Source organism: Zeus faber, assembly GCF_960531495.2.
Source record: "Zeus faber genome assembly, chromosome: 5".
Classification (NCBI taxonomy): Eukaryota; Metazoa; Chordata; class Actinopteri; order Zeiformes; family Zeidae; genus Zeus; species Zeus faber.
The window spans coordinates 22,542,557-22,561,268 of record NC_137192.1 but is presented as its reverse complement, the minus strand read 5'-3'; the positions used below and the strand labels follow the sequence as shown (position 1 = coordinate 22,561,268).

The following is an 18,712-nucleotide window of genomic DNA, read 5'->3' as shown; positions in this document are numbered from 1 at the left end:
CCCAGATGATATCGAATGTCATGTCACAATGTCGATATTGTATTGATATATCACCCGTGCCCATCTCTCTCTCTCTCTCTCTCTCTCTCACTGTTTTTCACCCCGAAAACACATGCTGCTGAGTCCTACCGCTGGCAAACCTCCCACCACCCGGCCGGCGGCAGACAGCCGCCCATCGACCGCCGCTGCCGCCGCCGCCTGCGGCAATGTCTGCCTGTCACCTCCCTTCCGCACCTCTCCGGCGGTGGAGGCAGCCTGCTAATCAGTCCTTTAAAGAACAGAATAATTTCGATGTCAAGGCCCATTACCTGTGAGGCATCTAGGGGTGACCCATGTCACGCTACTGCCGATAAAGACCAAGAGGATATGGAGCACATCTGGGGAAGGGACGCCCTGCCAAGATGTGCGGATAAATATTTAAGTGCAAGCGTGTTTTTGTGCTTGTTGTGTGTGTGCGTGGCATATGTGTTTGTGTGTGTATGTGTGTGTGTGTGTGCGAGTGTGTGTGTGCAAGTGTGTGTGTGTGTGTGTGTGTGTGTGCGCACATGCGCGTACGTGCGTGTGTGTGTGTGTGTGTGTGTGTGTGTGTGTGTGTGTGTGTGTGTGTGTGTGTGTGTGTGAACGCGCATGCCAAAGAAGACAAAGCTGTTATAACAGCCTCATCATCCATATTTTTATATTTGTGAGCGTATGCACTGAAAGAAAAATATGCCGTTGAAGTCATTGGTTCCATTTAGAAATGTTGCTTTCACTTGTCCAACCTGTATTTTGGGGGGGTTTCCCCAACTTAAAATCCATTCTTGATTCCTCAATTTTTTTAGTTGAGGAAAACTAGAAATTAGTGTTTTTGAAGAGGAGCTGAAGCAATGGGTTTTTGCTTGAGTGTGTATGTCCAGCATGTCTGGGTTGGGAATGTGAGTTGTTATTTATTATTATTTCTTTGGATATTATTATTGATGTGGCTCAAAGGATCCTGGGGCACTGGCACAACAAGTCCTAATGCTGGGTCAGGGTTAGGTTAGGTTAGGTTAGGCTAGGTTATGATCTAAATGTGTACATGCATTTGTGTGTACAGTGTGTGTACAGTGTGTGCACAGTGTGTGCATAGTGTGTGTGTGTGTGTGTTGGTGGTGGCGGGGTGCTATTCAAACACGACCTACAGCTGAAGGGGCCGGGAGTCAATGACTGTGGCTCCGGCGGCGTGTGGGCGACGATCATTGTTGCATTTAAGATAATGTCCTTGACAGGCGGGTCAGTCAGTCAGCGTATGGCCACTGCGCCTGCGGTGAAACAAACCAGCCTCTCAGACTGGAGAGTGACTCCTCACCACCAGTCCCTTCTAATATGCAGTCACACACTGACAGACGCGCGCCTCACCGACCCCCACCTCCCGCCCCACCACCCACCACCCACCACCCCCACCGCCGACCGCAAAAACCCTGTGTTCACGCAGCATGAAGAAAAACAAAAACACGGCAGGTTACACGGATATTCATAAAGCCCGCTTAAGCTTGTAACTAATAACACATCCCTTAATGTCACTGTGACGGCAGCGGGCAGGCGCCATCCACGCGCCGCGCCATAGAACAACCCAGCCAGCGATGAAGGAGGGAGGGGGACGACGGATTGCGGGAGGAAAAAAAAGAAAGAGGTTCCGGCAGACGAGGCAATCGCGGGTAGAAACGCAGAGAGTCGCAAATACGCAAACACGGCGATGGAGCCGAGGGAAAACAAAACAAAACAAAAAAACAAAAAACAAAGGAAAGACGTATAGAAGCCAAAGGAAGAGCGGGTAATAAGTGTGGAGATGGGTGCAGGTGCGACAAACAGCTAAAAATAATGTCTTTCAATAGCAGCGGGGGTGGTTAAACATGTGTGAGAGGAATAAGGGGGAGAGGGTAAAAGAGAAAGGAAGAAAGAAAGAAAGAATCAACAGAGAGTCCCGGAAACGCGAGGGATGTTTCTCTCCGCGGCTGGAAAAGGGAAATATATGGAATTAGGCCACGCAAGAATAAACACACAAATAAATAAATAAAGAGAGAGATAGATAAATAAAATAAAAAAATAAAAATAATAATAATAATAATACTGAAGGTAATGACTGACTACAGGGCCCACATTCAGGCGCAGTCGCTGCCTGTGCGAGCATCCAAATAAGACATTTTAACGCTGCAACAGGTTTAGTAAATTTAACACTAAATGAGCAGAGATCACACCATGCGCTTTGGAGCGTTCTTTCCAGAGGCTTATACAGGAAAGCCTGAATCATCATGAGCTCAAAAACCCATATGGCATGGTGAGCCGTGCAAGCATAAAGGGAATATGCAATTAGGAAGATTATTCCCCCCACGTTGACTGTGCAACTTTGCCATAACGGCCTTTTTTCTTTTTTTTTTTCCCCTTTCGGTGCAGCACAGATTTGACTTTGAGAGATTATTTCATTTGCTGGTACTGGCGTGACCTTTTCCTCTCTCTCTCGCTCTCTCTCTCTCTCTCTCGCCCCCTCTCTCTGCTTTGGCCCGCTCCCGCTCCACCAATCTTTTCTTCACACTCCGTCCATCCACCATCCCACCCACGCCCTGTCCTCCATCTCTTTCCTGTTGCTCATTAATTGCTGCTATTACCGCCGCTAGCGTCCCACGATGTGACTTCCGGGTTACAGGTTAAATGTGGTAATATAGAACAATACCCCGATCGAAAGAAACAACAACAACAAAAAAAAAAAAAAAAACATGATTCTATCCATCCAGCATATAGAAAATGGACGCCTCAACCCCACCTGCCATGCAGTACGGCCGGTAGGTGGGGCAGCGTTTCTATGGTAACCCGGAGTGCAGGCCCACAAATGAGCCTGCTGAATTGCAGGCTGTCGATGAGAACTGTCAATCAACTCATTCGAATCCAGACCACGACCCCTCGGAATATCATCACTTAACCAGATACAGTTTTTCTGACAAATGGAAGGGAGTGTGGTAAAATGACATAAAACCCGACGTTGATTGAGTTTTTATTTTGAATTTTTACATCGGCCTATCCTCCATTCACTTGCACTTAGTCTTTGAATTGGAAAGAAAAAGTGCCGGTACTCCCCTTATTTACATGTTGGCGGGGGTTATAAATCCGGGGGTTTTAAGTAAGAGTCCTTTTGAGTGTTTGTAGAACAGCTGATGCTGCGTTCCATTGAAGTCGGAACTCTGAAAAATCCAACCTGGTACTTGGGAAAGTGTATTTCAGTTGTACGGCCATTTCAGTTGGAATTTCGGAGCCGATCTCGGGTTTACCAAGTTTACCAAGATAACAGACCTAACGTCACGGCAACATGGTGGCGTGCACCGCTGTCAGCGAACAGAGCTCCCTTTGTGTCGATTTTTAAAAACACGTCTGCTGTCGTCTCAAACTACTCTGTAGTTTTTATGTTATGTTAACACGGGGGGGACACTGACTCGAACGACAGATTTCCGAGTTCTCACGGAACGCAGCATCACTTCCTGCTGCCTCTCGCCCCGATGCGGACTCAGTGTTGGAGCTGGCGCTCGCAGCTTTATGATAATAATAATATAGTGAGCTACGACTCGGTAAAATATGATACGTTTTACAATACGTCCACTTGAAAGGTCAGAACAGAGTAGCGGCAGCTTGTGAGAAGTGCCGGTGCGCAAGAACAAACCCCTGTACGCCAAAAGAGTGAACCGTAGAAGTGCGGGTATTGCATAGCGGTGAGGTGAGTACTAGCCCACTTCAGGCGCCGCTCGCAACGCCTGCTCTTTCTACTCTCCAGAGTTGCCAGTTTGTAATATCCAACGGCATTTCCTTTCAGCCCGACGCATTTACCGCGAACGCCGATCGATAAGGAGTGAACGCGCTCCGACCTTGTACAGGGCTGGATCTGGATCCAATTATCCAATCATTAAAAAGTATGAGGACGCCATCGATCTCATCGCTTAAAGGTTCTGAAACGCGATGGCCGCATTACACCTTTTTCCGTCGCGTTTAAAAAAACAGCGAGGCACCGGGAGGAGCAGCGGCGCCAATCGATCATGGTGAGACTAATGAGAGCGCTCGGCTGAGTGGGGACCACGCTGCGTTCTCTGACAGCACGGGTTTAGCTGATCAGGTATCGTGAGCTTGAAGCACGCGCACACACACACACACACACACACACACACACACACACACACACACACAAACACACACCAACATGGTACAGTATCTGGCTGTTAATTAATTACGGCGCGGATGAAGTGGGGTTGGGGGAGACTTGACGCTGGTTTGTTCAGCGGTTGTTCCGGTCTCCTCCTCTCCCCCTTCCGCCCCCACAAACACAACATAGTTAATGAGGCGTGGCTCGCGGAGCTGGTCCTGTCGGACAACTCGACGGCGCCACACGCTTCCACGCCCTTATATGGCTGGCCTATACCGTGTCTAGCCAATCCCCCTCGCCCTACGTGCTTTGCTCCCTGCTTTACTTACGGCGTTGCCGCGCTCCGTCCACCTCCCCTGCATCCACCTGTTGGTCTCCGTCTACTCTTCTATCCAACGGGACGATTCGAGCTCACCACTCCAGTATTTCCAGCTCACTCAGTATGCCTTGGCTGTACACCTCGGCGGGGGTCGAGGAGCAGTAGAGCGCGGACGCCCAAACTCAAAACCACGCAAAATAAATCAAGATCATTTATTAATGAAATCTCGGAGTTGTCCGTCAGAAATTAATTTACAAACAGAGCAAAGTGGATTCTCGGGTCTTTCTTGACGTTTTGCTTTACATTCACTTCCGTCTTTCTTAGTGACACCAAGTGTGACTTATCCTTTTTCCTCAATTGACGACGCTCCATAGCTGCCAGCAGCAAAAGACGGAGAGCTCTAGTAAAACAGTTGACAGCCTTGTCCTGGAGTCGGCGCTTTCAAACTGTTTCTTGGTTTTTTTTTCTTTATTTTGGTTTAAAAATTTTCAAATGAAACGGTAATGCCGAAAGTTATAAAATATGTTTTTCCTTCGGGGCGACACAAGACTTTCCTCACAGCACGCACTTGTCATCGAATCCCCAAGATAAAATCTCTACGGTTCCACTTACAGATACAAATGTGGGATGGTTTGGCACATTTAGAACCCGCAATTTCGATGTGTTTTCTGCACTCCCCCCCCAAACGCACCGGGAGCGCGGAGTTATGAACAAAAGAAGGAAAACAACCCATTTGTTATCGCTGCCGATAACTGCGAGTACAAAGGGTTCAATTGAGAAAAGGATGGAGAATGAAAATCATGCACTGGGAGGAACGGCGGAGGGAGCGTTAACTGGTGAAAAACACACCAAACAAAAGCATGAAAGCATGAATGACAGAACCACGGATCAGGAACGTCCTTGGAATTGAGCTTGCTCAATGCAAAGTTGCTGAAGAACTTCCATGGAAATATATTGTTGCCCTGTTTGAGTCTCGGTGTCCTTGGTTCACAACTCAACACAAAATGATTCGTTTTTTGATAAGAATGAAGCTCATTTTTTCTTTTTGAAAAACTTGTTTTTTTACGTTAAAGTAAGTTGCCACCAACACTGAGGCCACATCAGGAGGATCTTTTTCACTTAATTTCAAAGTATTGCAATTATGAAGATAGTCAGCATTGTTTAAATAAACAAATAAACTTACAAATAAATAAATAGATAAATAAATAAATAGACTGATTAATTAATTATTAATTAATTGATAAATAAATAAATCAATAAATGTATTGATAATAGTAATTTAAAAAAATATATATAAATACTGTATATGCACATAAAAAATAATATACAAATATATTTTAAAACTATATAAATATATATTGTTATGTCATTGTATGCTATGATATGATATGATATGAAACAATATGATATTATTTACTGGTATGAAGTCCATCCTTCCTTCCAATCATTGTTATTCCACTTTTATTTGTGTTTATTTTACAACACGAAACGATTTAATTTAATTTTGCTTTTACCTGATTTAAGAAAGTTTCAATATCTTGTAATGGGGCAGGCTAAGAAATCACTTTACATGTATGAAGACGAAGGCAAATACCCTTGCATAAGGTGAGGTCGTCTCACAGCGCTGGTGTTTTTGTTTTCCTCAGACTCACGTAGGACCAATGGTCAATACTGCACCGTCGAGGGTGGGAGCCCTGCACCGCGGAGTGATCGAATAATTACAACAGAGACGAAATCGACATCCTAAGGAGTCCACAGGCTGAACAACCACCGTACCAGCTGAATTATTGCACGGGAACAACCAGCAAGGGAGGAGGGAATCAGGACTCCACTAATTGGTTTGGAATGGAAACCTGCATTCTTTTGGGTAGAGATGCACCAATTCCATTTTTTTTCAGACTGTGCACGGCCCTCAATACAAGACAACACAGTGGGGATATTTATTCTTCCAAGGTTGCTGTTCCTTTTCGTGGACGTTCATTCATATTGATCCAAAACTAGCAACAGTGCTTCGTCACATGCACCGTGGCCGCCTTTCACTTCTTGTGTGTGTCCAATCTTTGCATTCTTGATGGGAAAGGCGGACCCCGCCACTAACAATGGGAACAGCAGATGGAGCGGCATGTGCATAACACTGATAGCTGTTGGCGCTCAAATACAGTGGGTGCCAGCTAAATAAAGCATCAAATATGGGATTAAAAAAAAAAAAAAAAAAAAAATCTTATGGATTACCACTTTAAGTCCTCAATGAAGGAGAATCTCAGCTGATGTGTTGAGCAAAATGAAAATTTAAGGGTACGCTTCTGGTAAATTAAAGGAGAGGACAGGAACAGAACAAAATGGAGTAAAGGGGGGAGAGAGAGAGAGAGAGAGAGAGGGAGAGAGAGAGAAAGAGAGAGAGAGAGAGAGAGAGAGAAAGATTGCTGTGGCACAACTCGGAGAGCGCTCGAGTTCTTGATGAAAAAAATAATTAAAGACAGATTGTTGACTCGCGTCCCTCCCCTCTCTGAGAAATAAGGCCGATGTCAAAGCATCAGCACCCGCTCGGAGTGAAGCCGGAGCTCTGCGCAGCATCTGGCGGCGTGCAGCTGTGACAAATGAATTATGTTGCATCAGTGAGGTAACGCAGCTAGTTATAGACACGATGATTTTAAATGACTCAAATCATTTCTCTTATCATTACTTTCAAGATGCCTTAAGGAGCCCTGATGGGCGTACGATATCAAGTGGGCTAATTCGATAATAACTAGCGCGGTGCCTGTTCAAAACAGGCCTATTCGGAACGGGCTGCAGTGTTCGCAACAGGTGCACTGTTGGCAACGGGCTGCACTGCAGACAGAAGTGAATCAGTCACAGAGCCCTGAAGCCCCGCCCCGCTGGTGAACAGAGCAGAGCGGCTCGCTGTTGGCTCCTTTATTCAAAGTTTATTTATGTACTCTACATGTTATCACATGTAGAGATAATCAAAGAACACACACACACACACACACACACACACACACACACACACACACACACACACACATTCCTTCCTTTATTAGTTAGATACTTATATTCCACATAATCCTCTTTAAACATATTTTCCAAGTCCTATTTTTCATTTTCCGTGACGCCTGTATGGTGTATAAATTAAACCAGATGACTGAGATTACATTACAATCTGCTGCCATATTTTTTTGTGTAATTATTTCATCAAACATACATACATACTGTGCATACATACCGTACATACATACATACATACATACATACATACATACATACTGTACTTATTGTATATACATACATACATACATACATTCATACATACATATATACATACATGCATACTGTACATATTGTATATACATACATACAACATCCATACATACTGTACTTATTGTAGATACACACATACATACATACATACATACATACATACATACATACATACATACATACTGTACATACAGACAGACAGACAGACAGACAGAGATTCCTTCCTTTATTAGTTAGATACTTATATTCCACATAATCCTCTTTAAATATATTTTCCAAGTCCTATTTTTTCATTTTCCGTGACGCCTGTATGGTGTATAAGTTAAACCAGATGAATGAGATTACATTACAATCTGCTGCCATATTTTTTTTGTCAAATTATTTCATCTCCGTGTTTGTGTTTGTGTTGCCTGCCTGTTTGTAGGCTCATCCCATTAAAATCACAAATATCAAAATATCTAAAGGGGGGTTTTTTTCAGGGCGACAAACATACTAAAAGAGGCACAAAAAAAAACATTTGGACAAAAGTATCAACATACTTTTGAAAGTAAACTGAATAAAACGCATTTGGATTTATAATGAAAAATCTATGAGTTTTCTTAACCTCCAATGTACTTTAATCTTTCAATTTTAGGTTGATCCAATGACTCCTCTTTTTTTTTTTTTTTTTTTTATTTATTTTTTTTTTTTTCGGAGAACACTCCAAGAGCTGCGTGCGCAGGGGGTCGAGCGCCGGTTGTATAGCAGTGAAACCAGATCAGCGACCGGGCCTAAAGAGATCTCGGCCAGATAAAGCACCGCCAGCTCCTTGTTGAGCCGGCCTCACAACCTCCTGCAATCATCTCACCTCGCCGAGAGAGAGACGCATTTTTCGGGTTTACGCAGTGAAAGGACCAAGAGAGGGTGATGTCTCCTTTAGCAAATTCAGTTATTAGAAACATGTCGGAGGTGAGAATGAAGCTGCCTGTGCTTTCCAAACCCGGATCCCTGGCTGCTTATAGGGTGTGAATTATTCTCCCACATTAACTCCCCTCATCAACACATGAGCTCTCTTGGGCAGAAACTCTAAAATATAATAAACTTTTAGTGATTTCTCCATATTATTTTCACTGTTTGTGTATATTGTTGACGTGTAACGATCATTGTTCGAAGCTGTCGCTGAATTGGTTCTGAAATCGGCTCGTGAGAAGAAAAAAACAATTCCGTTTGGAAATGGATCACAAATCGGTATTTCCTTCTTAAAAGTGCGGCATGTAGAATTAAAAGAAATGACTTGGCAGAAATGGAATATAATAGTCATAAGAATGTTTTCATTAGTGTATAATCCTGGGAAAGCAAGAATCGTGTTTCCGTTACCTTAGAATGAGCCGTTTTATCTGCATAGGGAGCGGGTACGCTTCACGGAGGCCGCCATCTTGCACCGCCACGTTTCTTCTACGGTAGACCAGAGTGGACAAACCGGCTCTAGAGAGGGCGCGCCGCGTTTTTCGCGGCCACCGTCTCTTCCACGGAGGCCGTCGTGTGGCACCGCCGCGGGGAGGGGTGTTCAGTTGTTTGCGATCTGCGACCTCGCCGCTGGACGCCACTAAACCCCCACACACTGCACCTTTACAGTGAGTGCATTATTCCACTTCCTTTGAAGTGGATCTTTGTCCCCCTCACCTTTAAAGTGAAACGACGTCATTTTAGATTGGACGTACAGCACCCGTCGCCTGGTATCAGACCCGATTGTCAACCCGGTCGTTACGTGTCGCGTCAAGAATCAGTCGGCCCAAGTCAAGGTGTAATTACTCCGTCTACTTTGGAAGCTTGAATGTGAAACAATGTTTCCATTTTGAACAAGGAGACACTCTAGAACCTCAGACAGGTACAAAACACAAAGTGTGTGTGTGTGTGTGTGTGTGTGTGTGTGTGTGTGTGTGTGTGTGTGTGTGTGTGTGTAATTGTTGGCTAGAAGCCGAATTTAAGAACTGAAGAAGTCTATCAACCCCCTGTGACCTCCCTCAGGGGCCGGTGGGGTTTTTTTTAACGCGTTGACATGTGAGCAAATAGACGGTAACAGGCTGTTTATTGTCACCCTTTCTTCTTTAAATATAAATATTTTGCAGTTTGTGTTAAAATGATCCGTTATCTCTGAAATGAATCACGGTACGACCTCAAAGAGCATTTCATTTAAATGTAATTTCAGACCTCAACGCAGAATTTCTGACGCTTAGGTTCGTATGTGGTCGTTGGGCACTAAAAACGAAAATGTGCTCATCAATTAACGACAATGTGAATTTCTGAACACAAATTGTTGTACTGCAAAGCAAATATTGAAACATTTATAAAATATTGAAACATTGAATTTTTATTTATTTATTTTTTTTTTTTTATAAAATAATATCAAGTTTGAAATTTGACATTTTAAGTTCGGTGTTTGAGTCTAAGATGCTACAACAGCCATTTGAAAGGAGAAAGTGTTGAAAAGCTCCAGCGTGTTGAGCTGGGGAAGCCTCTCAAGTGATGTCGGTCGTGGATACATTGTTGCGCTGTGGAGGCGCCAGGGGCCAGCGGGGGGACCGAGAAGGATATAAAGGGGACCCAGACCCTTGGAAAAAAAAACAGAACCCCTAAACAGCAAAAGCCATGCAGAGAAAACAGACCCCACAGACCCCACAGACCCCACAGACCCCACACCAGACTGCCAGTTCCGCCGCTGGGAACCAGTTCCGCATGTGGCACGACTACATGGACCTGTGCGCGACCGTGAAGCGGCTGCTCGGCCGGTGCGAGCAGGAGCCCGGCCAGCCTCCCCGTCCCCGCAGCGGCTCCCGGCCCGCCCGGCACCCGCGGGGCCCCCGTCACGACAAGGACCCCAAGGACCAGAAAGAGCCGCGCGTCCATGTCAACCAGAAGGACGGGAGGGACCGCGCTGGCCATAAGAACAACCCCGCCGAGGGCCCCCGCCTGAGCTCCGCCGGCTCCGACGCGCGCCGCAGCGGGAGTGGCGCCGCCGACCACTGCTCCCTCTGCAAGAAGAACGGCGAGACTCCGGAGATCTACGGATCCCACCGGCTCAAAGCGAGGGACGGGAGGGTGACCTGCCCGGTCCTGCGGACCTACACCTGCCCCACCTGCCGGGCCACCGGGGACCGGGCGCACACGCAGCTCCACTGCCCGCTGCGCCGCTGACCTCCCCCGGAGAGATGACGAACGAACCAGGACCTTGATCGTTTTTCCTCTTGCTGTTCATAACTCTGCATTTTCAGGATTTGGGGAGAGCTCCGGTGGCTGATTCCCAACGCTCCCCCGACTTAAAAGTTGTTGTTGTTTTCTTTCGCACTTTAATCTTTTATTAACTGGTATATATTGTTGCTTAACGTTTCAACGCAAATGGACAATGAGTGGTTTATTTTCACGCAATAATCTAACATTATATGTTATTATCCAATAACATTATTTTTCTTTGTTTTCATGACTGTAACAAGAAAAGGCATTTATATAGTCTATGTTTATATAATCATGTTTTTGACATGGCTGTTATCAAAGTGTGCTGCAGGTACCCACATGTTTTTGCATATTAAAGAAAATCCTGTTTCCGTACTACAATGTGTTACTGTCTGCTGTGTTTGCGCACAGGAAATTAAAGCCCTGTCCACAATATGAAAAACTGAAATTATAGGGACAAAAAAAAGACAGAATGAAATGTCAGGTTATATGTTTTTAAAATACAACTGTTGGCTCTTCGTTAACAACACATTAAATATTATCATTATAATATAGATTGGGGGATAATGGAGAGATGGGAGTTGTGAATGGTTTTTTTTCCAATGATGCACTTCCTGTATCACTGCAGTAATTTCATCGTTCACCCACAGGATGATGCACGGTCCCAGGGAGGGATATCCCTCTGCATGCAAGAAGGTAACTTTGAATATAAAATGAATGATACACCAGTTAAAGCGTAGGAAGGCGTGGCTGTGCGCGCGACTGCACGCTCCACGATCAATTCATTCGTTTCACTTGTGCAAATGATCTCCAAACTTCGGCGAATGTCAAACGACGTTTTCCTATTAACTGACTCCAATTATCTGCAACACTTTGTTGAATGTAAAAATCAACCGTTTGCTTAGTTTGCTTCACTATTTTCTTGTCTGGACTGATTTGTTGTTTTTTGGGGGTTTTTATTGGTCCTACTGATATGGCAGTGCTTTCTACTTTTTGTTTACCAGGAGTCGGCTTATATCCAACTGCTTTTATATACAGGTATATGATGAAATCCCGCAGTGTATCTGTATCTTTGCCGCTGGAAAACTTTGCAATTTTGCCACAGAGGCAACAAAGTGACATCCAATGTTGTCAATATATTCAGCAGGGACATTTGTATTTGATTCCTCTTTTATTATCCCCTCTGTCGAATATGGAGGCACAGCATACGAACGCTGTTCCACCATCTCACAAAAGGTGGACTTTCAAACCTGCTTCACATGTATTGAAAAAGCATTGTGCTCTGGTTTCCATTTGCAGCACAACGTGGAATTATTAAGACATAATGTTTGATGCTGGCTGCAATTACTATATCCTGTGGTCTGATGGTGGTAAAATAATCATAAAAAAGAAAAATAATAATAAATAAATAAATCAACGTGTAAAGAAAGGAAATGAAAACTAGAAATGTTTTTCTGAGGGCCTCTTAAATGCACGGGCCGTCACAGGTGCGTTATGAATCCACGCCATTACGAGCACAAACACGTCCGTGTACAGATTAGTGAAGAATCAGATGTTTGTCTCATCGAAAAAGGGTCTCTCTGCTTAATCAAAGAGTTCTGGGGGAAAGAAACGCACAGCGCACTGTTAAGCACAGTGTGTGTATGTGTGCGTGTGTGTGTGTGTGTGTGTGTGTGTATGCTTGTGTGTGTGTGTGTGTCTGTCTGTGTGTGTGTGTGTGTGTGTGTGTGTGTTTGTGCGTGCATGTGTGTGTTTGTGTGTGCATGTGCGAGTCTGTGAGTTTGTGTGTGCGTGTGTGTCTGTGAATGTGCCTGTGAGTCAGTGTGTATGTGTGTGTGTGTGTGTGTGTGTGTGTGTGTATGCGTGTGTGTGTGTGTATGCGTGCGTGTGTGTGTGTCTGTGTGTGTGTGTATGTGTGTGTCTGTGTGTGTGTGTGTGCGTGTGTGTTTGTGTGTGCATGTGCGAGTCTGTGAGATTGTGTGTGCGTGTGTGTGTGTGTCTGTGAATTTGCCTGTGAGTCAGTGTGTGCGTGTGTGTGTCTGTGTGTGTGTATGTGTGTGTCTGTGTGTGTGTGTGTGTGTGTGTGTGCGTGTGTGTTTGTGTGTGCATGTGCGAGTCTGTGAGATTGTGTGTGCGTGTGTGTGCGTGTCTGTGAATTTGCCTGTGAGTCAGTGTGTGAGTGTGTGTGTCTGTGTGTGTGTGTATGTGTGTGTCTGTGTATGTTTGTGTGTGTGTGTGTGTGTGTGTTTGTGTGTGCATGTGCGAGTCTGTGAGATTGTGTGTGCGTGTGTGTGTGTGTGTGTGTCTGTGAATTTGCCTGTGAGTCAGTGTGTGCGTGTGTGTGCGTGTGTGAGTCTGTAAGTGTGTATGTGTGCGTGTGTATGTGTGCGTGTGTGCATGTGTGTGCGCGTGTGCATGTGTGTGTGTACGTGTCTGTGTGTGAGTCTGTGAGTGTGTGTGTGTGTATGTGTGTATGTGTGCATGTGTGTGTGGGTCTGTGAGTGTGTGTGTGAGTGCGTGTGTGTGTCTGTGAGTGTGTGTGTGAGTGAATGAGTGTGTGTGTGTGTGTGGGTGTGTGCCTGTGTGCGTGTGTGCATGCATGTGCGTGTGTGCAAGTGTGTGCGTGCTTGCGTGTGCATCTCTTTGTGCGTGAGTGAGTGAGTGAGTGAGTGAGTGAGTGAGTGAGTGAGTGAGTGAGTGAGTGAGTGAGTGAGTGAGTGAGTTAGGGAGTGAGTGAGTGAGTGAGTGAGTGAGTGAATGAGTGAGGGAGTGAGGGAGTGAGGGAGCGCTGCCTCCAGGGAGCGCATGATACACAGGGAGCTGCTGGAAAACAGTCGCTGAGGAGCTCAGTGGAAAACTCTTCAACCCGTGTTGGTTTAAATCAATGGGCCGTGATGGATGGTGGTCGCCATAGAGACGCCAGTCTTGCATCCTTTCCTGCAAACCCCACCACTCTCCCCCTACTCCCCCACTCCTCCCCTCCACTCCCTCATTCTCCCAAGCCGTTCCTCCTTTTGACTTTCAACTCTCTCTCTCTCTCTCTCTCTCAACCCATCTTTTCTTCCATCTCTGGTTCCGACTCCCTCTCCATCTCTCTCTGGCCCCTTTCTTCCCAGGCGCTTCTCTTTTTCACGCATTCTTTGATCTCTCTCTTTCTCTCTCTCTCTCTCTCTCTTTCTCTCTCTCTCTCTCTCTCCATCTCTCTCCCCTCTTTTGCATACATCTCTTTCCGTCTCTCTTTCCTTCCATCTTTCTCCCTAACTCACTCCCGCCCTCCCTAGTCCCTGTCTTCCTCCCCCCATCTCTCTCTCTCTCTCTCTCTCTCTCTCTCTCTCTCTCTCTCTCCCCCTACTTCCTTCCATCTCTTTCCCGACCCCACTCTCACCATCCCTACTTCCCGTCTTCCTCTCCCCATCTCTGTCTTTTCTCACTCATCTATCTCTGCCCCCCCCCGTCCCTCCCCCCCGGCGGTGGGTCATCTGGTGGAGCCGGGGTGTCCCTGTGAGCGCCGGGGCCCCCACGCCGCGGCGGCCGCCACCCAGCGGCATCGCGCCGTCGCCGCGGCTGATCCTCCATGCGCGCTGTCGCCATCGGGGGCGGTGCAGAAAAAACCACTCGCTCCCTCAATTATGCAAGTGGTCGGAATTAAACATGAGGCTCCCGCTGAGGAATGTGTACAACGCCCCACGCACACACACACACACACACACACACACACACAATAAATGACCGTACAACACACCCCATACCCCACCAAAGTATTGCACAGACAATATTCACTGCACAGCCCAATAAATAACGATATAATAACTCGTCAAAAGGTATGCAAATTCCTGGGGGCCTTTCCTGAGCTTTTGTAATCGCAATACCGAAAACACTATTTTAAAATACCATTTATTGGCAATTACCATCTCGTCTGGTTTGAACCTTGCATATAACCAGACGCCGCATTCATGGAGCGGAAGAACGGGGACAACCAGGGCAGAATGTAGAAATGATGGATGATTCGGAGTGCAAGGAAATAATAAGATGATAACGGGAAAAATATTGCCATTACTGTCACCGATGACTGTACTGTGAGCGTTGAAGACAAATACAACCGCAAGTCTGAGTCGAGCCTGGAGCCGAACGCCGGGTCTGATCCCTCTCTCTCCCTCGTTCTCTCTCTCTCTCTCTTATTCTCTTATTCTCTACTGTCACGCTCTCGCTCTCGCTCTCTCTCTCTCTCTCGCCCTTTATTAATCATCCTTGGTTAGTGGGGCATGGAGCGTGGTGTGAGGGGCTTTGGGGCATGTCGAGCATTAGAAAACACACAGGGAGACGCAGCAGCAGAACAGCAAACAGACGCGCACACCTTCATTCAAATGCACGGATGGCCAACAACACACTAATGGGCACCGGACTAAAAGGTCTTGGCAAGCACGGAGCAACACGTGGGCACACACACGCGCGCACGTGCACACGTGCACACGCACACACACACACACACACACACACACACCTGCATTTAAGGTAACCTTTTGAACAGCCTCGGTTGTTGTTTGGATATTCCAGCACCGACACGTCATCATAACAACACCGGACCGAGGGACAAAGCCCGACGGCACTCTCCGTTTTTCAGGACGCGACTCCAAAAGCTCCGGACGCCCGGCCTCGGTTTGTTTCGACAACGCCGACCCGTCGCTCGGACCCCCGCAGGCTTTGGTCTGCGCGCCCGAGGCTTTCTTCCGTATCGGCTGCTTCACCAGACCCCTCTGGAATACACCTGCCGCCCGTCTCAACCCCACACACGCCACGGACCTGGAGGAGATCTCAAGGAACTTCAAGGAACCTCAAGGAAATCATGATTTCATAACCAAACTGTGATTAGTCCAATATTCTAAAATATGAATGCAAGGCTAATATTACTGTTTATCACCAGGTATTGTGGTGATAGATGTGCGTGCGTGCGAGGGCTGGGCGATATATATTGTTATTAGATCGATATTGTGATATGAGATTAAATCGCCTGGGATTTTGGGTCGATGGGGGCGGGCTGGATCGTGCTATTGTGATAGAGTTGACTGCTTTAAAGGCTGCATCACAGTAAAGTAGTGCAGTTGTTGTGTGTAAATGTCTTATGAAAGCACCAATGACCATCCTCTAAATTACTGATGTTAATCAAAGATATTGTGATAGATAGATAGATAGATAGATAGATAGATAGATAGATAGATAGATAGATAGATAGATTAAAATTATGTTTCTCCCATGTGCCGATCTGACTGTTTAAATTCTTGGAAAGCTGGACGAGAAATAATTGATGGACAAAGGTCTGGAATGCAGACTGGACACTGGAGGGCGAGAGGCTCCAAGAAGGGTCTGATGATGAAGAGGAGGGAGAAGACCTCGGATGAAGAGGAGAAGGCTGTCAAAGCACGCAGGTGGGCAGGTGGGCAGGTGTGGAGGACTCACCTGGTTTGACGGTCTTCAGGCGGATGGGCTCCCTGAAGTGGCGGATCACAGCCAGGGTGTCGCGGTTTGTAAGTCCACTGACGGGGGTCCCGTTCACCTCCAGCAGGACGTCGCCGTAGTAGGGCAGCTTCCCGACGTGGCACACCAGCACGTCCAGCTTCATCTGGCCCAGGTGGGGGAACTCGCCCAGCTCGGCGCCCCCCAGGATCTCCACCACGGAGCCGAACTCCCCGAGGCTCCCCCACGACACGGCGCACTCCACCACCTTGCCGGACCAGTGCTTCTTCTTCTTCAGGGTCCTGGACATGATCCCTGTTCGTGGGGTTCCGCGGCGACGGGGGAAACGGGCTCTTCCCTGAGCTCTTCACACGGCGGCGGCGGCGGCGGCGGCGACAATAATCCCGAAGTTCACGCAGACATCTGCGCCGCGGCGGACGTGGACCATCCCACGGGTCCGTGCGCTGCGCCCGTTTCCAAAGCGCTCCCCGTGCGTAAAAATCGTTGTAAATGCACCGCAATCGACGTTTTGTTCTCTCGCGGTTCCAGCTCTACATGGCAACCGGAGCCGCGGTCCCCGTGACGGTGCGAGTGTCCAGGACGACCTGTCAACTCACCTTGTCTGAGGGAAGGGAGTCCGCGGGGGGGGGGGGTTGTTGTTTTGATTGTTTTTTTTCTTGTTTTCCCACGGCGCCGGTGGATTTATTTCAGTGCGTCAGCGCGACACCATCCGTCGTGCGTGCGCTTCAACACACGGGCGGCGCAGTCTGCGTCGCTGTGAAATCTGGTGTGTGTGTGTGTGTCTGTGTGTGTGTGTGTGTGTGCATGTGTGTGCGTGTGTGTGTGTGTGTGTGTGTTTTGGGTGGCGCCTCCGCGTTCCCTGCTCCGGGTCCGAACGCACCTGGCTCAGCCACCGGTGAAACGCCCATTTACGCATCACTCGCGCACCCGGTTCGTCGAGCTTTTTCGTTTCAATGGGGGGCGAAGCTGTGGCGCCACCCACTGGAGCGTGGCGGCAAGTGAATCCACCCACGGCGAAATATATGAATAAAAAAAATAAAAATCCAATCAAATAATAATTATCAATTCAATAATTCAATATATTTTTTTTTAAAACCATTCGTATATTTCCGGCAGTCTCTTTGTGGCTTTATAAAATATAACAAGCAAGGTGTCGTGAAAAATGGTGTCTTATCAAAAATATAAAGTAGCCTGCATAAAAATGAATAAATTCTAGGTAAATTAAAATCAAAATGAAAAAAAAAACAAAAATCCATTCTCACCTTTCTAAGCGTGGCAGTCTGTTTGTGCTTGTATGACATACAACATAAACACGATTGGATATAAAGACAAAGAAATTAAATAAAGAAAAACTAAGAATATACATTTTGGCTGAAATTATAATCAATTCAGTTATAATATTAATGAAAGTGCTGTTAAATAAGTATCTCTATATCTATCTATCCATCTATCTATCCATCTATCTCTTTTATTAACCACATAGCTATGCAGTAAGACAATACAATATCATTTTAGTACACATTTTTATTAAATAATTCTATGCAATAATATCTCTTGGAACTTGAACGCTTAACAGTGACCCATTTTAACCACGTTATGACTTCGTTCTGCCTGGTTTGTGTGGACTCCCGCACGGCGCCCCCAGCTGGCTGCAGCAGGCCACCGCAACCGTCACAATTGTGTCCTAAACGTCTCAATATTTCGAGCTCAACGTGACTTTTCATGGGGCCGTCGTAGGACAGACATTGCCTAACAGATTCCATTGTGTCCCGAGGAAACACACGCCTCACAACATTACAAGCCTATCAAAAGCATATAATAAATGTTGTGAGACTGTGTTAAATTCTGTATTTTATCTGTGTATTGAGTTTTCGCACACGTTTCATCATATTGATCATGTAGGCCTGCACGCATCTTTAATACACCGGACTCACGTTCCATAAAGCAGTGAGACATTATGCAACTGAGGTGTTTCATATGAGTACAATGTGTTAGAATAACCTAGAACCAACGCATGACCTAAGTTCTAAATATTCATATTCATTTAACTACTTAATCATTTGAAACGTATTTGCAGAGTTGACGCCCAGTCCTTGAACAAATGTTGTACATTTTTCAGCTCAGTCACTTTTATTGTGAAATCCTCTTACTGCACAGTATACACCGGTCAATCCCCAAAACAGCCCGTGGTGGCCAGGATAACAGCTCAATTCAGCAACCGGACATTTATAGGCGACAAGGTGCTGAGGTCACCGTTTTTATTACCTTTTATACTGAAGAACCGTTGAGAGATCCCATAATTCATCACAGCT

General features: G+C 46.2%; 1 protein-coding gene across 1 annotated transcript in view; it reads right to left on the bottom strand.

Annotated features, from left to right (window-relative positions):
• Positions 1–16,689, bottom strand: part of magi3b (membrane associated guanylate kinase, WW and PDZ domain containing 3b) — a gene marked incomplete at both ends in the record, with an annotated part of 159,474 nt that extends 142,785 nt beyond the window's left edge. The window contains one exon of the mRNA XM_080000527.1: positions 16,383–16,689. Coding sequence (XP_079856653.1) covers positions 16,383–16,689 — 307 coding nt within the window. The remainder of the gene's footprint in view (positions 1–16,382) is intronic.
• Between the last annotated feature and the right edge of the window lie 2,023 nt (positions 16,690–18,712).